The sequence below is a fragment of the Colobus angolensis genome, unplaced genomic scaffold (assembly GCF_000951035.1).
Source record: "Colobus angolensis palliatus isolate OR3802 unplaced genomic scaffold, Cang.pa_1.0 Scaffold193, whole genome shotgun sequence".
NCBI lineage: Eukaryota > Metazoa > Chordata > Mammalia > Primates > Cercopithecidae > Colobus > Colobus angolensis.
In genome coordinates this window covers 755650-775018 of record NW_012115077.1, presented here as the reverse complement: position 1 = coordinate 775018, position 19369 = coordinate 755650, and the positions used below count along the sequence as shown (strand labels likewise).

General features: G+C 55.5%; 1 protein-coding gene across 1 annotated transcript in view; it reads right to left on the bottom strand.

Annotated features, from left to right (window-relative positions):
- Window positions 1-19369, bottom strand: part of FOXN1 (forkhead box N1) — a 30589-nt gene continuing 11220 nt past the window's right edge. The window contains exons 2-9 of the mRNA XM_011940782.1: window positions 13482-13618; window positions 12600-13064; window positions 10237-10347; window positions 8369-8499; window positions 6737-6833; window positions 3065-3272; window positions 2413-2904; window positions 1-320 (exon numbers count right to left, since the gene is read on the bottom strand). Coding sequence (XP_011796172.1) covers window positions 1-320; window positions 2413-2904; window positions 3065-3272; window positions 6737-6833; window positions 8369-8499; window positions 10237-10347; window positions 12600-13064; window positions 13482-13604 — 1947 coding nt within the window. The 5' untranslated portion in view covers window positions 13605-13618. The remainder of the gene's footprint in view (window positions 321-2412; window positions 2905-3064; window positions 3273-6736; window positions 6834-8368; window positions 8500-10236; window positions 10348-12599; window positions 13065-13481; window positions 13619-19369) is intronic.

The following is a 19369-nucleotide window of genomic DNA, read 5'->3' as shown; positions in this document are numbered from 1 at the left end:
TCATGCCAGAGCCATGGGCTTGGAGCTGGGGCTGAGGTACACAGAGGGGCCTGCAGAGGCCGGAGGGGGCGTAGGCTCCAGCTCCATAAAGGCAGAGTAGAGGGTGGTGAGGTGCAGGTCACCCAGTGCCCCGGAGCCCCGACTGCCCGGAGATGCCAAGTCACCTGCCCCACTGCCTGTCTCTGTCAGACAGGGCCCAGGGGGGAAGCCGTGGGGTGGTGGCTGGGGTGGCGGCATCGAAGATGATGTCGGGGATGAGGTCACCAGTACCAGGGGGTCGAGGGCCAAGCTGTCATCCTTCAACTGTTCCCACAAGTTTCCTAGTTGGGGGAGATGGGGAAGGAGAGAACAAGTGTCACTGGGAGGCACCGGAGGAGTCCTGTCTGGCTCCTCTTACCCATTAGTTTTCACATGCTGCAGAGAGCAGGGGTCAGGGTGACATGTGCTGGGAACAGACCCCAGCACTAGCTTTGTGACCCCAGGCAGTTGCTGAACCTCTCAGCCTCAGATTCCTCCTCCTATATAGCCCAATCTGAAAGCCATTGATCTAGAAGACCTCTGTGGTTCTTTTTGGGGGTGGGCATTGTGGAAGGGTTGATGCCTGCTGGCAGCATGGATGCCAATGTTGTGCAGTCGGGAGTGAACCCTGACTCCTGCCTAGTCTCCCACGGAAGGTAGATTTGCAGCCCAGCTCAAGGAGCTTCTGGCAGTGTACTCTGGACCTAATGGGATGGATGGGCATGGCTCCCTGGGTCTCCTCCACTGCAGGGCCCAGGGAATGGGAGCAGAGCCAGGATGCACACCTGAGTCCAAGGAGCAAACAGTGCTGCCACCTATGCCATGGACCCGCATCATGGCTGGCCAGGACCTGGGGCTCCTGCACTGGGTATCCAGGCTGCAAGCTCTGGAGAGAGAGGGCCTGACTAAACCCTGGATTGGATTTGGCCACCTGGGTTCCAGTCCCAACTCTCCCTCTTTCTAGCTAAGTGACCTAGAGTAAGTTCTCAAGCCTCTGTGTGCTTCCATGAAGCAGGTTTAATAATCCCTCCTATCCTCTAGGCCCAGATGAGAAAGCACTTAGAGAGCAGCCAGCCTGATGCCTTATGCCTAGCAGGGGCTCAAGTAAATGTTTTTTGTGTCCCGCATATCTGTAGCTTCCTCTGAGGCTGATTGAGCCCTGCTCCCCACTTCTGGATCGGGCAGAAGATCTATGGGCACTTTTCTTTTTTTTTTTTTTTAGTAGAGACGGGGTTTCACCGGGTTAGCCAGCCAGGATGGTCTCGATCTCCTGACCTCGTGATCCGCCCGTCTTGGCCTCCCAAAGTGCTGGGATTACAGGCTTGAGCCACCGCGCCCGGCCCTATGGGCACTTTTCTAATAATAGCTTCCCAAACCTGGGCTGTCTCCCCATCAGGTTGGGAGCTCTCTGAGGACAGGCTGCCTCCATCAGCTTGTGAATGTCCCCCACCCCTGTACATACAGAGAGTCTGAGGCCTGGATCATCACCCTGTTCCAAACCTTCTGTGGCCAGTACCAGGGCCTGGGGTGCACTGGAATTTAGATGGGAATGGGTGGGCTTGGCTATCTGCAGAAATGGAGCAGCCAAGATGGAGTGGAATGGATAGAACCCTCCTCAAACTCCTATCTCCAAATCTCTCCAGGGCTTGCCCAGCTCTGAGGCCTTCCATTCCTCTAGGGTAGAGTCTCTCTCCTTCTGCTTTAGAAAATGAACTCTGATAGAATGCAAATGCATCTGAGAATGTTCAGACTACTGGTCACTCACAATCGAGTATGGAATAGAACATGGAGCCCTTTGCAGTCTATCCAGAGCTGAGAGTGGTTTTTTGTTTGTTTGTTTCTGAGGCAGAATCTCACTCTGTCACCCAGGCTGGAGTGCAGTGGTGCGATCTCGGCTCACTGCAACCTCAGCCTCCTGGGTTCAAGTGATTCTCTAGCCTCAGCCTTCCGAGTAGCTGGGATTACAGGTGCGTGCCACCGTGCCTGGCTAATTTTCGTATTTTAAAATGGAGACAGGATTTTGCCATGTTGGCCAGGCTGGTCTCAAACACCTGACCTCAGGTAATCTGCCCACCTCAGCCGCCCAGAGTGCTGGGATTCTAGGCATGAGCCACCATGCCCGGCCAAGAGTGGTTTGATGATGAGGTCAGTCAGACCACGTTTGGAGCACCAGGAGGAGGGAGACAGGGGCAAGGACATCCCTCTTTCCCTATTCTCTGGATGGCAGAGAGCAAGTGGGAAGCTCTTCCTGCCAGGTCCAGCCTCCTCTGCTTCAGTTGACCAGAAACCCAGCCACTTGCAGGCTGCAGCCTGGAGACTTGGAGAGGATGAGTCCCACTGCCAGGTGGCCCTCTCCAGTCCTGTACCACCTTCCCTTTCCCACCCCCAGCTCACCCTGGAAGTCGAAGTCAGTGAGTGAGGGATTGATGGCATCCAGGTCAGTGCCAAGGTCTCCATCTGGCAGCAGGGTGTCGTGCACAGTCCTGGCTGGGGAAGGCTCGGCCAGTAGCTTGGCACTGTGACTGGGTGGGGTGTGGGCAGGCAGAGGCGAGTCCTGGGGGGTGCCTGGTTGGGCCCGCAGCTCAAGGTGCCCGTCCGGCTGTGGGAACAATGGCTGTGGGGGTCCAGGAGGGGCCAGGCCTGGTGAGAGGTGCAAGTATGTCTGCCCATAGCAGGAGGGTCCGTGCCCCACAAGTAGGTCCTGCAGGGGGTTCTTGCCAGGAATGGGGCCTGGAGCTGGGTGGAGTGAGTGCAGCGGCGGGGAGAGGCCAACTGGGGGTGCCAGGGGCCGGATGGGGCCTGAGCCTGCCAGCCCAGGGGGTGGACAGCCCAGGATCGGGGAGCCCAGCTTTTCTCTCTTGTCTCCAATGAGGCTGTCCAGCTCTTCTGAAAGGCCCAAGAGAGAAAGAACACCATGAGACCTCCCTCCTCCACAGCCTTCCCCAGCCTGGAACCGTCACTCAGGGCCTTGCCTCATTCTCTGATTCTCTTTTTTTTAGCTCATGGGTACCCTGGGCCCTTCCTTGCGTGGCCCGGCCAGCCTCACCTGGCTTGGCCATGCTTTTGCGCACAGCAATGGGATCTTTCCTCTTCCACTTCTGCAGCTCTTCTTGCATCTTGTCGATCTTGGCCGGATTGAGGGCCCACAGGCAGCCCTTGCGGGAGGAACTTCCCGATTTGTTCTCCACCTTCTCGAAGCACTTGTTGAGGGATAGGTTGTGCCGGACAGAATTCTTCCAGCCATCGGGCGCTGTCTGCCAGAGCAGAGCAAGACAAACATTCAGGCTAGGCTCAGGGAGCCAGAGCGGACTTCAGGTCTGGGTTCTAAAACACTCCTGTGCCTCCTCTGGGCACAGAGCTGCCGCCCACTCTGGGGCTTGTTGTCCTCCTCAGCACCTAGCCCTTGCTTGGTACCCTTCGGTGGTAGGGGACGGATGAACAGGAACCCTGACCCCAAGTTATTTTCATCTCAAATCTGCCTCCATCCCACCCTCATCCCTGCCTGACCCCTCGGAGGACTGTCGAGGTGATTCGGAAAGCCAGGGCTGGTAGGTGCTACAGCGGCCTTCTGGCCCACAACACCCTCCCATGTGAAGCTCAGCCAACCCCAGTGGGTCTCCAGGCCTGTGCTTGGACCCCTCTGTGGAAGGGGGACTCAGTACTCTGAGGTCTTGTGGCTGGCTTTAGAGAAGGGAAGAATGCTCCTCTCCTGGGTATGCCTTATCCCCTCTGGGACTAACTTGGGAGAAAAGAAAGATGGGCGAGGTTTGTGAGTGTTTGGGTGTGTGTGGTATGTGCATTGCACATGTGTTTGTGTGTCTATGTGGGTTTGGTATGTGAAGGGCAGTGCGTATGAGCATGTGCCCTCGTCCCTAAGTGTGTCTTCCTGGCATAAGCAACGTTTCCTGGCTACGGGTCCATGAATTCCTCGAGTGTGAGGATGGCCGTGTGTGAGAAAGTCTCTCTGGGTGTGACTGTGGGTAGCCATGAGTGTATGATGTGTGGGTGTGAGTGTTTGCATGAGTGTGCCCGGGGGGCGTGTCCTGGTGGGGAGGCCAGCCCTCAGGCGGTGGGGGGATGCTCGTGCCAACAGAATAAACACCCATTAGGAGGCCTGGTCATGCCACCAGTGCAGTAATTGTGCCCAGGGAGGGTTGTAAAAACCATTAGGCTGACTCAGTTAGGTGAGAGGCGGTGTTGGGAGTGCCAGTGGGCCCCTGCCCGCCCACCTCCAGCTCTCTTCCAGGCTCTGTGACAGCCCTGAGCTCAGCGGGGGCTGACTGTGGGTAGGGCACTCGCTCTGGCCAGTGGGGCTCCTTCGCCCTCATTACCTGACCCCTCCCCCTTTCAGCCCAAAGTTTCTGCTTAATGAGGGGCAGCCACTCCCTCCTCCCCAGCTCACTTGCCCCAGGGAGCAGCCAAGCTGAATCATGCCCAGCAGAACTGGGTCCTGATGCCAGCGTCACTCCAAGTGGCTGGCAGGACCTGGTGTAGCCTTTCTTGGGGGGCAGCTGGCCTGGGGCAGGGAGCTGGTTGAGATGACCCCCAAGGCTCCCAGGGTCACCAGGGAGGATTCTTGAGCCACCAGACCAGCCAACTTGGGATTCACCTTCGACTCCCACCATAGTCTCCACTAGGAGTTAAGGCCATGTTGCTCCATGGGCAGAATTAATGGGCACTGGGGCCTTTTATGGCCCCATAAATCTGTGACTTTGGGATGCCAGGGCAGCCCCCACCCCAGTCACTTCCTGTTTGGAAGAGGGATGGTCAGCACTAACAATTATGTCCAGTGGCTGGACACTTCTCCAGTCCCATGTCCCTGACTCATGGTGCTATGGGACGCCCGCAGCAGCTGCCTTGGGCATGAGTGCTGGCCACTCCAGGGTCCAGTCTATCCTCACCCAGAAAAATGATCTTCAAATGGGAAGTGAGAGATGGAAAGCGGTGGAGAATCTTTGAACTAAGGAATTTCCTTAGGTGGGCTGGAGGGGAACTGTCAGAGTCAGAAGGAATCTATGTGCCAACTAATCTGACTCATTTTACAGACTGGGAAACCGAGGTTCAGAGAGAAAAGGGCCTAGCCCTGGATCACACAGGGAGGCAGTGATAGAGCTCAGCCTCCAACTCTGTCCCCCAGCTAAGGGCCCTGCCCAGGTCACCCCATAGAACCTGTCTCACAATCTGGGACCCATCCCATCCTCACAGATGCTTTCTCTCTGAGATCAAATATAAACTCCGGAGTGAGGGAGTGATGCAAGTGGCTAACAACAACAACTAGAACCAAAGGGAACAAAAAGCAGTTAGACCTCTTCACTCCTCAGCCCCATAAAACAGGGATTACACAGCTCCCAGGAAAAATAATTAAGCAAGGAAGATGAGATGTGGGGAGGGGCTGGGGGCCCGGCCAGGAGCTGGTAGGGAGGGAAGGCTGAGAGGACTGGGCTTTTCCCCGCTCGGTCTTGGCCCCTTGAAACCCTAGAAGACCCTCCAAAAGCTTTAGGTGTTAGGGAGAGTTCAGCCCCTGACCTGTTGGGGTATCGGGGGCTGCCCTGAATTCAGGCTTTGATGCTTCTTGAATTCCAGGGACGACTCGCCTCCCTCCCTCTTTCCCTTCCAGAACCTCTGGTGGATCAACACACTTTTCCACTCCTGGCCAGACCACTCTGGCCATCTTGCCCACTCCCCATCTGACGGCAGCCCAGTGGGATAAACTTGTTTGAACATCAAGTCTCAAATTATCCCCAGGCAGGACCGTAGATGGTGGGGGCAGGAATCACCCCCCGGCAGGTGGAGCTGAGTTCTGGATTACTTGGGTCTCAGCAACTGCCCGCTGCCTGGGTGACAGATGAGATTTGTGTCTACTAGGGCTTGGAGAAGGCACTCTTCACACGCAATCTCCGGTCTCCCCCACACCCACCCCAGGAGAAGGGGGTCTGTGCTGGAGGGTCTAGGGGGCATGCAGAGAGGGGTGTGCAAAGCCAAACAGCTTGATCCAGTAACTGATCGCATCTACTGTGTGACCTTGGGAGAACGGACCGCCCTGTCTGATGTGTTTGTCCACCTTGGGAGAAGAGCCCCTGTCCTGCCTCTAGAGAGGGAGTTGGGTAAGGCTTCCAGAAGCCCCTTCCGTGAATGATAGAAATGAGATTCTGCCCAAGGGGTTGGGGGAGAGTCAGGTGAGCCAGCCTGGGACACTCAAAGACTGGGAAGCCCACACCCCACTTTCTGGCAGAACTGCAGCTGAGCCTGCCACCCACAGAAGCAGATCTAATCTCACCTTGGAAGGCAATGGCTTCTTCAGCCCTGATCTCCCAGCCACCGTGGCTGACCAGCTTCTCCAGCCCCACAGCGTCTCAGGGGTCGGGGTAGCAATAGTGTCTCATTTCTTCTCCAACTTTCTCTTCCCACTTGGGGTAGGTGGATGCTCCCTGAGGCCCATCGGTGCTAACATGTCCACCTTCCCTAGCAGAAGGTCTGACTCCAGCCTGCTGTGCAACCTTGGATGAGCCGCTTGGGCTCTCTGTTCCCCACATGGAGCCCCTTTTGTAGGAACTCTGTCCTTCTGAGGTGGAGACAAGGGAAAGCATGGCGGGGGTAAGCCCTCTCCTGGCTTTCGTTCTAATTCTTCTCCCGCCTCCAGACTGAATCCTCTGGCTCAGAGAGTCCTGGCTTGTCCAGGACTTGGGGGTGATGGGATGGGGAGGAATCTTGGGCTCACCTTGAAGTAAGGAAAGTGCTCCGTCATAAAATTGTAGATCTCGCTGACGGGAAGGCTTCCAGTTTTACTGTTCTTAAGGGCCATGAAGATGAGGATGCTGAAGACAGAGAAAGCCCCTGAGAATCTGAATCTCTGACTGGGTCCTGAGCCCATCCCGAGGCCCCCACCAGTGGCGAGAGGCTCTATGGGGTTGGAGTTGAAAGGGGAGGGAATGAGAAGGTGTCCATTAAAGTGGACATGGAAGTCAGGAATTACAGACGCGTGAGGGTCTTGCGGAATCTGAGAAACCTGGGTGGCCATCCTGGCCTAGTTACTCTCTGGTTGTGTGACGTTGGGTGAATGCCTTACCCTCTCTGAGCCTCAGTTTCCTCAACTTTGAAGTGAAGAAAGTAATAGCTACCTCAGAGTTGTGAGGATGAAGGATGGTGCCTGTCACATAGAAGGCACTCATTAAACGGAAGCCGTCATTACTAGTCAGTCCTTAGCCAATTGCATGAATGTTGGAGAGTAGGGAGGAAACTAAGGTTTCTTGAGCCTCTGCAATGTACCAAGCATGGCACGTACATTCTCTTACTTAATCCTTCCAACAGCCTGAACTGCTGCCCCAAACCCTGACAAGTTTTTCCTTTTGATCTTATAAGTCTTATATTTTTATTTCTTTTTTATTACACTTTAAGTTCTGGGATACATGTACAGAACGTGCAGGTTTGTTACATAGGTATACCCGTGCCATGGTGGTTTGCTACACCCGTCAACCTGTCATCTACATTAGGTGTTTCTCCTAACGTTGTCCCTCCCCTTGCCCCCCACCCCCAACCTGACATTTTTTTTTTAAGAGGAATAAATAGAATACATAGAGGCTCAGAGAGATTAAGTAACTTCCCTGAAGTTTCACACTAGTCAGTCCCAGAGCTGGTCTTGAACTCATTTCTGCTGGACTCCAAGGCCTGCATGTGTGTCTTTCAGCGAATGACCCTGCCTTTCACAAAGCCCTTCTCTGCACTCCTGGCTGATGTTTAAGTTCCTCTCCCTTCCCCTCAGCTCACACTAGCTGATGACTGATCCCATGTACGGCCTGACACGTATTTGGTCAAGTGTCATTGTTGGTTGGAATGAATGAAAGGACAGATGGAAGGGTCTCCCAGACAGGCTGGATCTGCTGACACTTAAGAGGCCAGCCCCAGAGAAGTCCCACCAGGTCTGGCAGATGGTGGATAGCTGAGTCACATCTGCAGGCTTCACCCCTATTTCCTTCCAGTAGCGCTTTGAGTGGGGGGCTTCCCTCTGTTTCTGGGGAGGGACAGGGAAGGCAGCAAGCATCCCCCCTAAATTATCAGATGCAGGCCCTGGGCTCTAGGAAGTGAGGCCTTGGCAGGCTCACCCCAGGGCACCAGCATCTGCTGAGTCAAGTCACAGACATGACTCCCCAGGCTTAGGCAAAGGATCAGAGGTGATCCAGTCTATGCCCCTGCCTCCATGCAGGAAACCTCTCTCCAGCATCTTCTGGAAGCCCACTGGTATGATTTCCACCCACTGCCATTACTGGTAGACCCAGAGGATTCCATGCCTCAGTGTTCCCAAGGACCTTCTCACTCCCCTGCTCCTGCCACCCCTGGAGTGTGAGAAATGTACCTGTAGGAATAGATGGGTTTTGGGAAGAGAGGCTGGTGCCCATCGGTGCTGGCCTGGGGTGCCATTCGCTGGTACGGATAGTGTGAGGAGCCCAGGTAGGGTACGGGGTAGCTGCCGCCACCTGGCGAGTACTGAGGAGGTCAAAAGGGGCAGAGTGATTGCCATGGTACCCAACTTTTCCCAGGAGGGCTCCCCTCCCCATTTATATACATCCAGAGAAGGAGATCAGGCCAGATTCTTCCCTCCTGAGTCATGGGCCCCATCACCCCCAGTGCAGAGCTCTCTGAGGGGCTGTGAGGAGATCCACACCCTGTAATTCATGATCTCAGAGGTCTTAAAGCCCCCTTCCTCCAGCTCCTTCCTCTCAGCCCTTTAGATGCTCTGGTTGCCATGGTGACGGGACCCTGCAGGGAGAGTATGAAGTGAACCCCTGCACCCTTCCAGGAAGGTGCTCCCGGTGCCTGTGCATCTCCTGGAGCAACTGGGCCGGAAGTGGGATGTCCAGCCTGGGTGTTTGCTGGGCACTGCCACGATTTATGAGTTTCAGTGGCTCTTTGAAAGGGCTGGTCATGGTGATGGGCAGGTGGGGGTAGGAGGTGGTTTTACAGCAAAGGGAGTGGCTGCGGTGCCATGGATGGTGTTTTATGGGGGATGGTGGTAGGAGACTCTGACTCCCCCAGCTGCTCCAGGCTGAAGAGCTCTTTCCAGGTCACCCAAGAGACATTTAGTGCCTGAGTCACCCTCTGTCCAGGCTCCATAAAGCCCTGGGTGCGGCCATCTTGTTGAGAGGGGGTGCAGACTGCAGAGGGCATCAAAGCGGGGCCAGGCATGGTGAGGTCACTTAAGGTCTGGTGGCCCCTTAGTTCTTCTGTGGCTCAATCTCTGTCCCTGCCTCAGGGACATTCTCTACCCTGGGTCAGACCATGAGCCTCAGGATAACTTTGGCCGTTCCACCCAGGCCCCTCACAGCAGAGAGGATGTCCTCTCATGCCTTCTCTTTGCTTCCCTCTATCTCTTTCTTTTACCTGCAAAGCTGGCAGTCTGACCCAACCCCTCTCCCTTGCCTTCCTCCCTGGCTTGGCTGAGATCAGGGCCAGTGCCAGAGAGCCGGGTGTAGAACCTGCTCCACAGGCAGGGCCTGTCTCAGTGCCAGGCTGCAGGTGGATGGAGCTGGGCGCTGGGCAGCCACTTGCTCTGTCTTGCCTGGTGACTCCTGGGAGCTGCCTGGCTGCTCTGGGGCTCTTTTCTTTCTCCTTTAAAACTCCTCCATCCCATGCCAGTGTGGGGCAATTACTTGGCATCCTGTACACTTGGGAGGAGCTGAAGCTGGGAAAGGAGGAAAGGGCTGAAGATGATGGCGACTTGGAGTCCTCTGGGTGGGAAGGTCCCTTAAGCCCACACTGGGTGCCCACGCTCTCTAGGCTAATAGAAGTTGGAGGCCAAGGTCACATAGCAAGATGGTGGCTGACTATACAGAAGCCCTTGTTCCTCACCCTGCTCAGCCTGTGTTTCACACCACACCCTCCTCTTCTCTTTGCCCCTCTCCCTGTCTGGGGCAGCTCTCCTCCTTCCCCTGTTTCTGGCTCACATCACAGCCCTGCCTCCATCTCAGCCCCACACTCTTATCTGAGGCCTCTCAGGCCTTGCCAGGGACTCAGACGAGCCCACCCCTGGAGGGGGGCAATTGCCTCTCTTCCCAATTAACTACTCCTGCCACCTGCTGTGGCCCAGCCTAAGGGTCAGGGCCCTGCTGGCCTTACCTGCCCATCCTGGTGTACCCACGCCATCACATAGACACCCGCACACCACATACACACACACAATATCCTGACACCCGGGGGAAGCCGGCCCACTTGCCCCAGACCCACCTGCTGGAAGGGGGGCTGGGAGGAGCAGTACATATGCTGCAAGGGAGGCTGGTAGCAGAACATCCCAGCACCACTCTCCAGAACTGGGGGCTTGACCTTGACCTCTGAACCCTGCTGGAAGAGAAAGCAGATGACTAGGTTAGGCCTTATTTTCTCCCTTCCTCTTTCCTGTGTCTTGAACCTTTATATAAAAGCAACCCCCACTCTGCCTCCCCCAAAGCTTATTCCTGGAGAACAACAGAGAACAGAGAAGGGCAGGGATTTTCTCAAGGGAACTCAGCAATTTAGTGGTAGAGCCGGGGCTGGAACTGACAGCAGTCCCTGTGCCTCCCCTCACTGCAGAGGAGAGGCTGAGGCTGGGCTGTCCCGAGAAGTCAGGGAGACTTGTGCTGGGGTAGGGACAGGGATCTTCTGGAATAGCACAAGGGTGCAGTGCTGACCTCACTTGACACGCCTAGTTCAGAGTCCTCAGACCCTCTAAGTAGGTGTGCAAAGGACACCAGGAAAAGGTCACAGCTCCAGAACTCTCCCTGAGGATCTATGGTAGTGGCCAGATAGGCTGGTCCAGCGGTGGCCCTGGGTCCCTTCTGTTTCCTCCTCTGTACAGCCCCAGGAAGCCCCAGCAGGCTCTCTGGATGGGGCTGGTAGCTCCTCTCCACTCTGACTCCTGGCCATCACTGACACAGAACTTTTGCTTCCTGTTCCAGGGGGTCTACATAGTTGCTGGCCTGTGTGAGCCCTGTGGACGCTCTCACGCTGGGCATGGGGAGCCTGCAGCTGCTGCTGGGCATGGTGGCCAGACTCTGCCTTCCCATGCGTGAGAGGCCGGCACAGAGTCCCAGGGCCTAGTGCAGAGCTCTCCCGTGAGTAGGGACAGGAGGGTGTGCAGCTAGGCCCTAGAAGGTGGATAAGCCCTGGAGGAGGTGGACTGTGCTTCCTGGGGTTACCAGGGGCCTTGGGAAACCAGATCTGGGCCCAGAGGGGCAAATCAGCTATGACCTCTCTCTGGGTGTGCCCTGGGGTAGTTGATGCAGAGATTGCCATAATCATAGAATCTCAGGCCTAGAAGGGCCAAGAGTACTTGTGTCCAACCCCTTCATTTGACAGATGATGGGGCTGAGCCCAAAGAGGGGAAGCAATATGCCCAAGGTCACCCAGCAAGTTGACCAGATAGCTGTGTGTCTTTGGAGCTCTTCTCCATGTGTGGGAGGGTAAGGGTGTGAACTCAATCTCAGCCTCACCGTTTGCAGGCTAGGAGACACCTTGGGCAAGTCACTTGGCCTCTATGAGCCTTAGTTTCCTCGTCTGCAACATAAGAATGGTGGGAATTTTCTAGAGTGTTATTGAGGGGATTAAATGGGAGCACTTGAAAGAAAGCACCTGGCAGAACGATTGGGAGCTATTATTGAGTGGAGGTTTGGGGGCAGTAGCTGAGATGATGGTGCCCTATCTGTAGGCTGTGGTCATGTTTAACGGGCCTGAGAAGAAGCGGTCAAAGGGCCAGAATAAAGAGTCCTGTTTTGGCCACACCTGGTAGGCACCCAACCACCTTCTCCATCTTCCTTCTAAGCCTTTGTGGGGTGGCTCGGGGCTGGAATGGGAGCCTGTTTGAAAGCAAGAGGTGAGGGGCTGGTGGGCATGTGGAGTAGGCACTGCTGAGGCTGCGCCCACTCAGGGACCTCCAAACCAGAGCTGGGGAGCAGGGAGCAAGTTCCCTTTAGCTTTTCTCTTCCCTAAGCAACAATCCCATGAGACAGGTAATGTTGACCTTACTTTTCAGATGAGGCTCAGAGAGGTTAAGACTTGCCCAAGGTCACACAGCTTATGGAGGTCAGGCTATGGAAGGACATGTTAACCTTCCAAGATATTTCCAGGAATATACCCAGGCCCCACTCTGGGCAAAGAATGGGGCCGGGAAGGGTCCCTCCAGACTTAAAGTCCTCTCTCTGTATGCTAAGGCTGGGGAGGGAAAAATCGTGTCCTATGGCTCCTCCCCAAACCCTTTCTCTTGGTCTCTGGAATGTGTTTTTCTTGTCACATTTGCATATGGGCGTGTAGGTCTGGCTGGAGATTCTTGACACTTAAACAAACAGAGAGAAGTCACACACTGGAATCCTGACTCAGGAGCCTCTGAAAGCTGCCAGCTTCTTTAGCTTGGCCTGCCTTCCCCCACCCACTCCCCTCCATGCTGGCCAGACCAACACCCCCTCCCCAGTTGACCAGGAGGTTCCAACTCTCTGGTCTTGAGTGGAAAACTCTGCAAAGAGAAGGTGGGACTTTGGTCTCAGAGGACTGACTCTTTCTAGGCTGCTAGGAACCGGGACAGCGGGGAGATAGGACTCTCGCTGGCCACTAGTACTCACCAGGACTTGGGGGCCATGCTCCTGGCTGGGGTAGGGGAGCCCGTTACACCAGGCCTCTGCTGAGAAGCCAGGCAGGAAGGCCTCGGCCTCCGCCACGTCCACCGGGATCTCCTCGAAGGCCTCCAGCGGCCCCGGGGTCTTAAAGGAGTGTCCATTGAGGGCCAGGGTGGTCTCGGCCTCCGGGAAGACGTCCTCATGGAAAGGCCGCTTGTACGGGTGGAAGGGCACATGGCTGCCCTTGAGGAATCGCCCGGGGCTGCTTGCTGGGGCCTCCTCAAAGCCAAAGCCAGGATACTTGTCTGAGGGTGAGAGCCGGAAGGGGCCGGGGCCGGGGCCGGCTGGGCAGTGGCCCTGGACTTGCTCGGGGCCTGGTGACGCAATGCGGGGACTGTGTGGGGGCAGTGAGGGTGTCCTCTCTGGAGGGCCGTCGGGCACAAAAGACGAGCAGCTGAAGCCGGCATGCTTCTGGGTAGACAGACAGTAGCGAGCCTGTGAGTGGAGGCTGAACCAGGCCTGGGGACTGGCTGGGACCCTACTCTGTTGTGGGGTAAAGGGGTCTATGGCTGAGCTCTGGGAAGCCCCTAAATGGTGGAGAAGACATAGTCTGCCCTTGGGAGCCCCAATTTCATGAGGGCACCCTGCCGTGAAACCTGGGGTACCCCAAATCTGATGGTGCTCACAGTCCTGCCCTGGGACAGGCCAAGACTGAAGGGATGAGGAGTGACCCCTCTGGATCTCGGGGTCACTGAGGACTTGTTTGCTGGTGGAGGGGACAAGACAGACCCTGGGAGGTCCCTGGGGGCAGTAAGGTGACTAGTCCACCTGCTGCCTGGGCAGCTGCAGGCCTTGGCCTAAACCCAGGCCCGGATGCCAGGTACTTACACTCTGTGGGGCAGGGGAGCCTGGGAGGCCCGGCGCCTGCATGAGGTCCCCTTGGCGCTCGCCCTCCAGTCTGGTGGAGCCCGGCAGCGTGACGTCAGACTGCGGCGGGGGCAGTGACACCATCACCCAGTCCTGGCCTCAAAGAAAGCACCTGCCATGAGAGTGAGGACCAGCATCCAGGGGTGACCAACCCAGGTTCGCCATCTCCACCCCAACTCCGTCCTTGGGCTGGGACTCTGCCTCCAGTCAGCCATGTGATGAGAGAGAGAGAGAGAGGGATCCAGAGAGAGAGAGAGAGAGAGACAGAGAGAGAGACAGAGAGAGAGCAGACCTCTGTGGAGAAAGGGCAAAGCAAGCCAGGTAGGAGCCTCAGGAGGGGCTTGGCTGATCTCAGGCTGCAGCTGCAGAGACTGAACCAGTGAGACCCTGGCTCCCAGCTGGGCCCTGCCTCTGGCTCCTCAGGATCGGTCTCCTGTGTCTACAGCGAAGGGCCTGGCAAGGTGACCGCAGCAGATGGTCTCCATTCAGTGACTGGGCAAGTTGGTGGTCCTGAGGGGAGAGTGAGCTGGTGCGTGGGTCAGACTCATGTTTGGGGTGGAAGCAACCGCCTCCATGCAGGTGAGTCAGCCCTCAGCAGAGGCTGGTGCTGCAGTGACCCATCAGCCTGGCTGACGTGACCATAGTGTGTAACTGGGGACCCAAAGGTCCCTGGTTGCCTGGCAGCCCTGTGAGCCTAGCGGGCCCTGAGGATGTCGCCACCCACACTGCAGCGCCTGGCAAGTGCTGTTCCACCTGTGTCCTCCAAACTCTAACCTGTGACTTTGTGCAGGCCACTGCCCCTTTCTGAGCTTCAGTTTCCCCATGAAGACCTAGGAGCTTGGGTGCATGATATCGGAGGGCTTTTTCTGCTCAGACCTTCTCCAATCATAGGGGAATCCTGTCCCTAACACAGTGGGGTGGTTAAGAGGACTGAGGCCTCAAAGCCGGGGTTGGCCCTTCCTCTCAAGCTGTGCCAGCAAAGCTCTCTGAACTTCAGTGTCATCATCTAACTGGGAGAGTGGCAGGCCCTACCTCACACAGATGTTGTGAGTGTCAGACAAAATCATGCGCAGAAAGCATTCAGCACAGTGCCTGGTGCACAGTCCATGCCCCATAAATGCCAGTTCTCATTATGAATATTATTGTGAGTGTGGCTCTCACCCTTTTTTTTTTTTTTTTTTTTTGAGATGGAGTCTCTCTCTGTCACCCAGGCTGGAGTGCAGTGGCGTCATTTTGGCTCACTGCAACCTCCCCCTCCTGGGTTCAAGCAATTCTCCTGCCTCAGCCTCAAGAGTAGCTGGGATTACAGGCTTGTGCCACCACACCTGGCTATTTTTTGTATTTTTGTTTTTATTTTTATTTATTTGTTTTTTCTGGAGATGGAGTCTCCCTCTGTTGCCCAGGATGGAGTGCAGTGGCATGCTGTCAGTTCACTGCAACCTCCACCTCCTGAGTTCAAGCGATTCTCCTGCCTCAGCCTCAAGAGTAGCTGGGACTACAGGCACACGCCACCATGCCTGATTAATTTTTGTATTTTCAGTAGAGAAGGGATTTCACTATTTTGGCCAGGCTGGTCTCCAAATCCTGACCTCAGATGATCTGCCTGCCTCTGCCTCCCAAAGTGCTGGGATTACAGTCTAGCTACCGTACCCAGCCTCTCACTCTTACTATCCTCAGCTTTTTGCCTTCCTTTACCACCTGCAAGAGCAATTCCTCTTGAATGTATTTCTCTTTGCCCAAGTGGTCTCTGATAAAAGCTACAGTTTGCTGAGGGTCTGCTCTGGGCTGGCCACTGTGTGAACCATTTGGATGGTTTTCTTGTTCGTCTATCAGAATAACCCTGTAAGGAAGGAGCATTATTGACCCCACCTTCCAGATGAGGATGCTGAAGCTGAAGCTTAGTGGAGTTACATGACTTGCCCAAGTCACCCAGGGGCAAGAACTCTGGTCTGCCTGACTGTAGACTCTGCACTCTGCTTATGGTTTCTTCATTGGGTGGGTGTCAGAGTTGGGGTAGGCTAAGCTGGGAGTCCAGGCAGCAAGAAAAGCATGAGGTGTACACTCACCCCTTCTCCCCAAGACCCCCTCAAGTTGGAGCAGGGCAGCTGTGCTGTTCCCAGGCCATGTTCTTTCCAGAGCTCTGGGAGGGAGAGGTGGCTGGCCTCACTGGCCCCATGGTACCCAGGCTGGGGTTGGCACGTCTTTGCTGAATAAACCATCAATAAACCTCATTTGACAGAGCGGGTAACAGGGAAAAGGAGGGGAGGCAATTTGCCCAAAGATCCCATGGGGGATCAGTGGTGGAGGGGCTGGAAGCCGGGGTCCAGGTGGGGGCCTGGTGGGAGACTCTCCCGCCCCTTCAAGAGTCCCCACCACCCCTTCTTGACGTCCTGGCGCCTGCTCACTCCGCAATGCTAAATGTGGCGTGACCGGGAAAGCGCCGAGCTGGCCGTAAGGGGACACCACAGCGGAGCAGGCATGGGGCCCGAAAGGTGCGGGGCAGCCCACCTCCCGTTCCGCATCACTGCCTACTGCTCCCTGGACAGCTCCTCCTGGACAGCTCGGGCCTGCCTGGCGGCCACACCTCACCTTGGCCCAGAGCTGCCTTCCCGGGAGGTGGTGCAGCGGGCTTGGCACCTTCCCAAGGCATCCTCCAGCTCCAAATGGGAGGCTGGGGCCCTTCCTCCCCGCCGGATGTCAGGCTTTGTAACCTGGGGAGGGTGGCCACTCTCCTCCCTGCAGCTGGGGTAGCACAGTGGTTTAGAGCAAGGATTTGGAGTCAAGCCCAGCTGAATTCCAGCCCCAGCTCTGTCACTTTCTGGCTGTGTGACTTTGAACAAACTGTGTAGCTCTCTGTGCCTCACTTTCTGCATCTGGGAAATGGGGCACACGGACCCACCTCACAGGGTCATTGTGAGGATGGTGTGCACAAGGTGCTGGCACAAGGAAAATGCTCAAGGACACGTGTCATACATCTGGCCTCTGTTGGCCAAGTGTGGCTGGGCCCAGGCTCTACAGCTTCTCTGATGCTCTCGCTGCCTCAGGCCTGGCAGCCCTGGGGCGACTGGCTGATGACCAAGCCCCAGGTGGCAGCTGCCCCTGCTAGCCCTCCCTACCTGCCTGCCTTCACTCAGCCTGGCTTAGACTCCAGCACTGCTGCCCTGCAGATGTGAATCTGGGGAGGCCTCTCTGAGCTCCAGCTCAGGCATGCACCACCTCCTGAGGGTCTGGCCTGCCCAGAATGATCCCCACAGTCTCGGCCTCGCCCCATTCTTGCACCTGTTCCCTATTCCCCGGGACATCATCTCCAGCTCCAGCTGAGTTCCTGCATGTCAGAGGCCTTAACAGAGGCTTCAGTTCACAGCCATGACTTTCACAGCCTCGCTTGGCCAAACCACCCTGCTACCTCTTCCAATTCCCTGGGGCCAGGATGAGAACCAGGGAAGTTATGCAGAGTTTAGAGGCCCACCCCTTAATTTGCATGAAGGATGCAGAGGTTCCTGATTGGTCTTCAGGGATTCCTCTGGGCAGGTTTTGTAAGTGGGGACTCCTGTTTTGGTGACCATGATGCCCCTTGGTTGCAGCTAAAACTCTATTCTACAGGTGAGGCCCAGGGAACAGGTAAAGTGACTTTCCTAAGGCCACACGGCCCAGGAGAGAGGGGGTCCTCGGGGACTGGTCAGAAGGCCTCTGACTGGTGTTTATGAGGGGCTCCTCCTGTGCAGCACTAGGAAGGGCTCACTGCAGGAACCTGGATGAGGGTGCCTGGGTCCTGACCCTTCCCTGGAGTAACTGGCAGAGCCCCTGAAGCTGGATGACCTGGAGTCAGGGCTGGATTTGAATCACAGGAACTGTGGGACTTTGGTTGGACATGATGCTTAACTTCCTTCCCCATGCCTCAGTTTCCTCATCTGTAAAATAGGACTAATAAATACATTCCTCTCTGGAGGATTAATAAAATATTGCTTGTAAATAGCTTAACACAAGTACTTGCTCAATAAATGATAGCTATTATTAATAATTAGCAGTGGGACAGAGTTTATTTAAGGCCTGAGTTATGGGCTGAGTCGGGGGGAGCATCAGGAAGGGAACTCCCCTTTCCTGCCTTCTCCTGCCTCCTACCTCCAGGTCCTTGACATTGTCCTCTCCCACTGGCAGAGGCTAAACTTCCCTCTTCCTGACTCTCTGGCCTCAGAGGTCATTTCCGCCATTCCCATGTGGTAGAGCTAGTGTCTGCAGAAACTCCTGGGGACTTACATGGAGAGGAAGGGGGTTGACTCTGTTGTTTTGGATCTCTCGGGAGGTCTCTCTGCTGGCCCCAGTGTCCTGGGGCTGACTTCTGCATTCAGAAGAGATCTTTCGTAGAAGTCTAACCTTTATCCTGCCTGTTCCAGTTTCAGGGAGCACTGGAACTGGATAGAATGCGTGTGCAAGTATCAGCAAATACCAGCACAGGAGGCCCAGTCAACTCTCCTGCCTTCTCAGATTCCAGGAGCTCCTGCAGATCACTCTCATGACCTGCCCCTTAATATGGGTACCCAGAACCCACAATCCACAGCACCTGCTTCCTGGCCGAGGCTCTCACTGGCAGACTGCCTTGGCGTCCCTTCGTCGCAGCTCCACATCTGCAGTGCACTTTAAAGTTTCCTCTGCACCTTTCTTTTTTTTTTTTTTGAGACAAGGTCTTGCTGTTGCCCAGGCTGGAGTGCAGTGGCATGACCATCACTCACTGCAGCCTCGACCTCCTGGGCTCAAGTGATCCTCCTGCCTCAGCCTCCCAAAGTGCTGAGATTACTGCGCCTAGCCTCTCTGCACTTTTGTATCTCTTGTCTCATGTTATCCTCCCTTTGCCCTGGAGGATAGGGGCAGTGGCGTGCAGAGCCAGTTGGTAGGGGCTCATGAGAGCCAATTTTGCCCATTTCTTCCCAACTCCATGTCCAGTGAAATTGTTGGAGATCAGCCACAGTGGGAGTATTTGCCCATGGAAATTAGCAAATCCTACAAATCAGAGCCTTTTTAAACATCATAATTTATTTACTTTTGAAAGCTGACTGGTTAACATTTACCAACACACCACTGGCAGGGGAACAAGGTCATCAAGCCCATTTTTTAGGGGAGAAAATTGAGACCCAGAGAGAAGAAATGACCTGCGCAGGGCTACACAGCTGACTGAAAACCACATCTGACTCTCAGGTCTTGAGAGCCACGACCATACCCCCAGACACTGCCTCTCCAGGGTGCACCCCTGGCAAAACCTTGACCAAAGACCTTTTCAGTATCTGGACTTTCTGGCCACCTTCTGCCTGCCATGATCCTTGGGGACTGGGAATGGAAGAGGTGGACTTGATCTGCCCTGGCATCAGAGAGAAGAAAGAAATGGCCCTTTGACATGAGTAGAGGGGATGGCGAGTGGGAAATTCCCTAGAAAGCCTGACAACTGGATCAATAATCATCAAGGATCCACACTCATCGTTACTGCATTCCTGCTCTGTGCCCTTCTCACAAACAGCCGGCCTGTGCCCCCTCTACCCATCAACATCTCCCCACCTATCAGAGAACCTTCTCTTGGCTCCTTAGGACTCAGGCAGATGAGACTGTTTAGGCGTGGGGGCCAGGGAACACTGCTGGCTGTGTGACGTTGGATAACTCACTTCCCTTTTCTGTACTTCAGTTCCTTTATAAGTCAAATGAGTCCCTGGGACCATTAGTATCTAAAGATACTGAGGCTAATCCTGTGGAGGTGTGTATCTGGTGGAGGAGTGTACCCTGTGGAGGCATGTACCCTGTGGAGGTGTGTACCCTGTGGAGGTGTGTACCCTATGGAGGTATGGATCCTGTGGAGGTGTGTA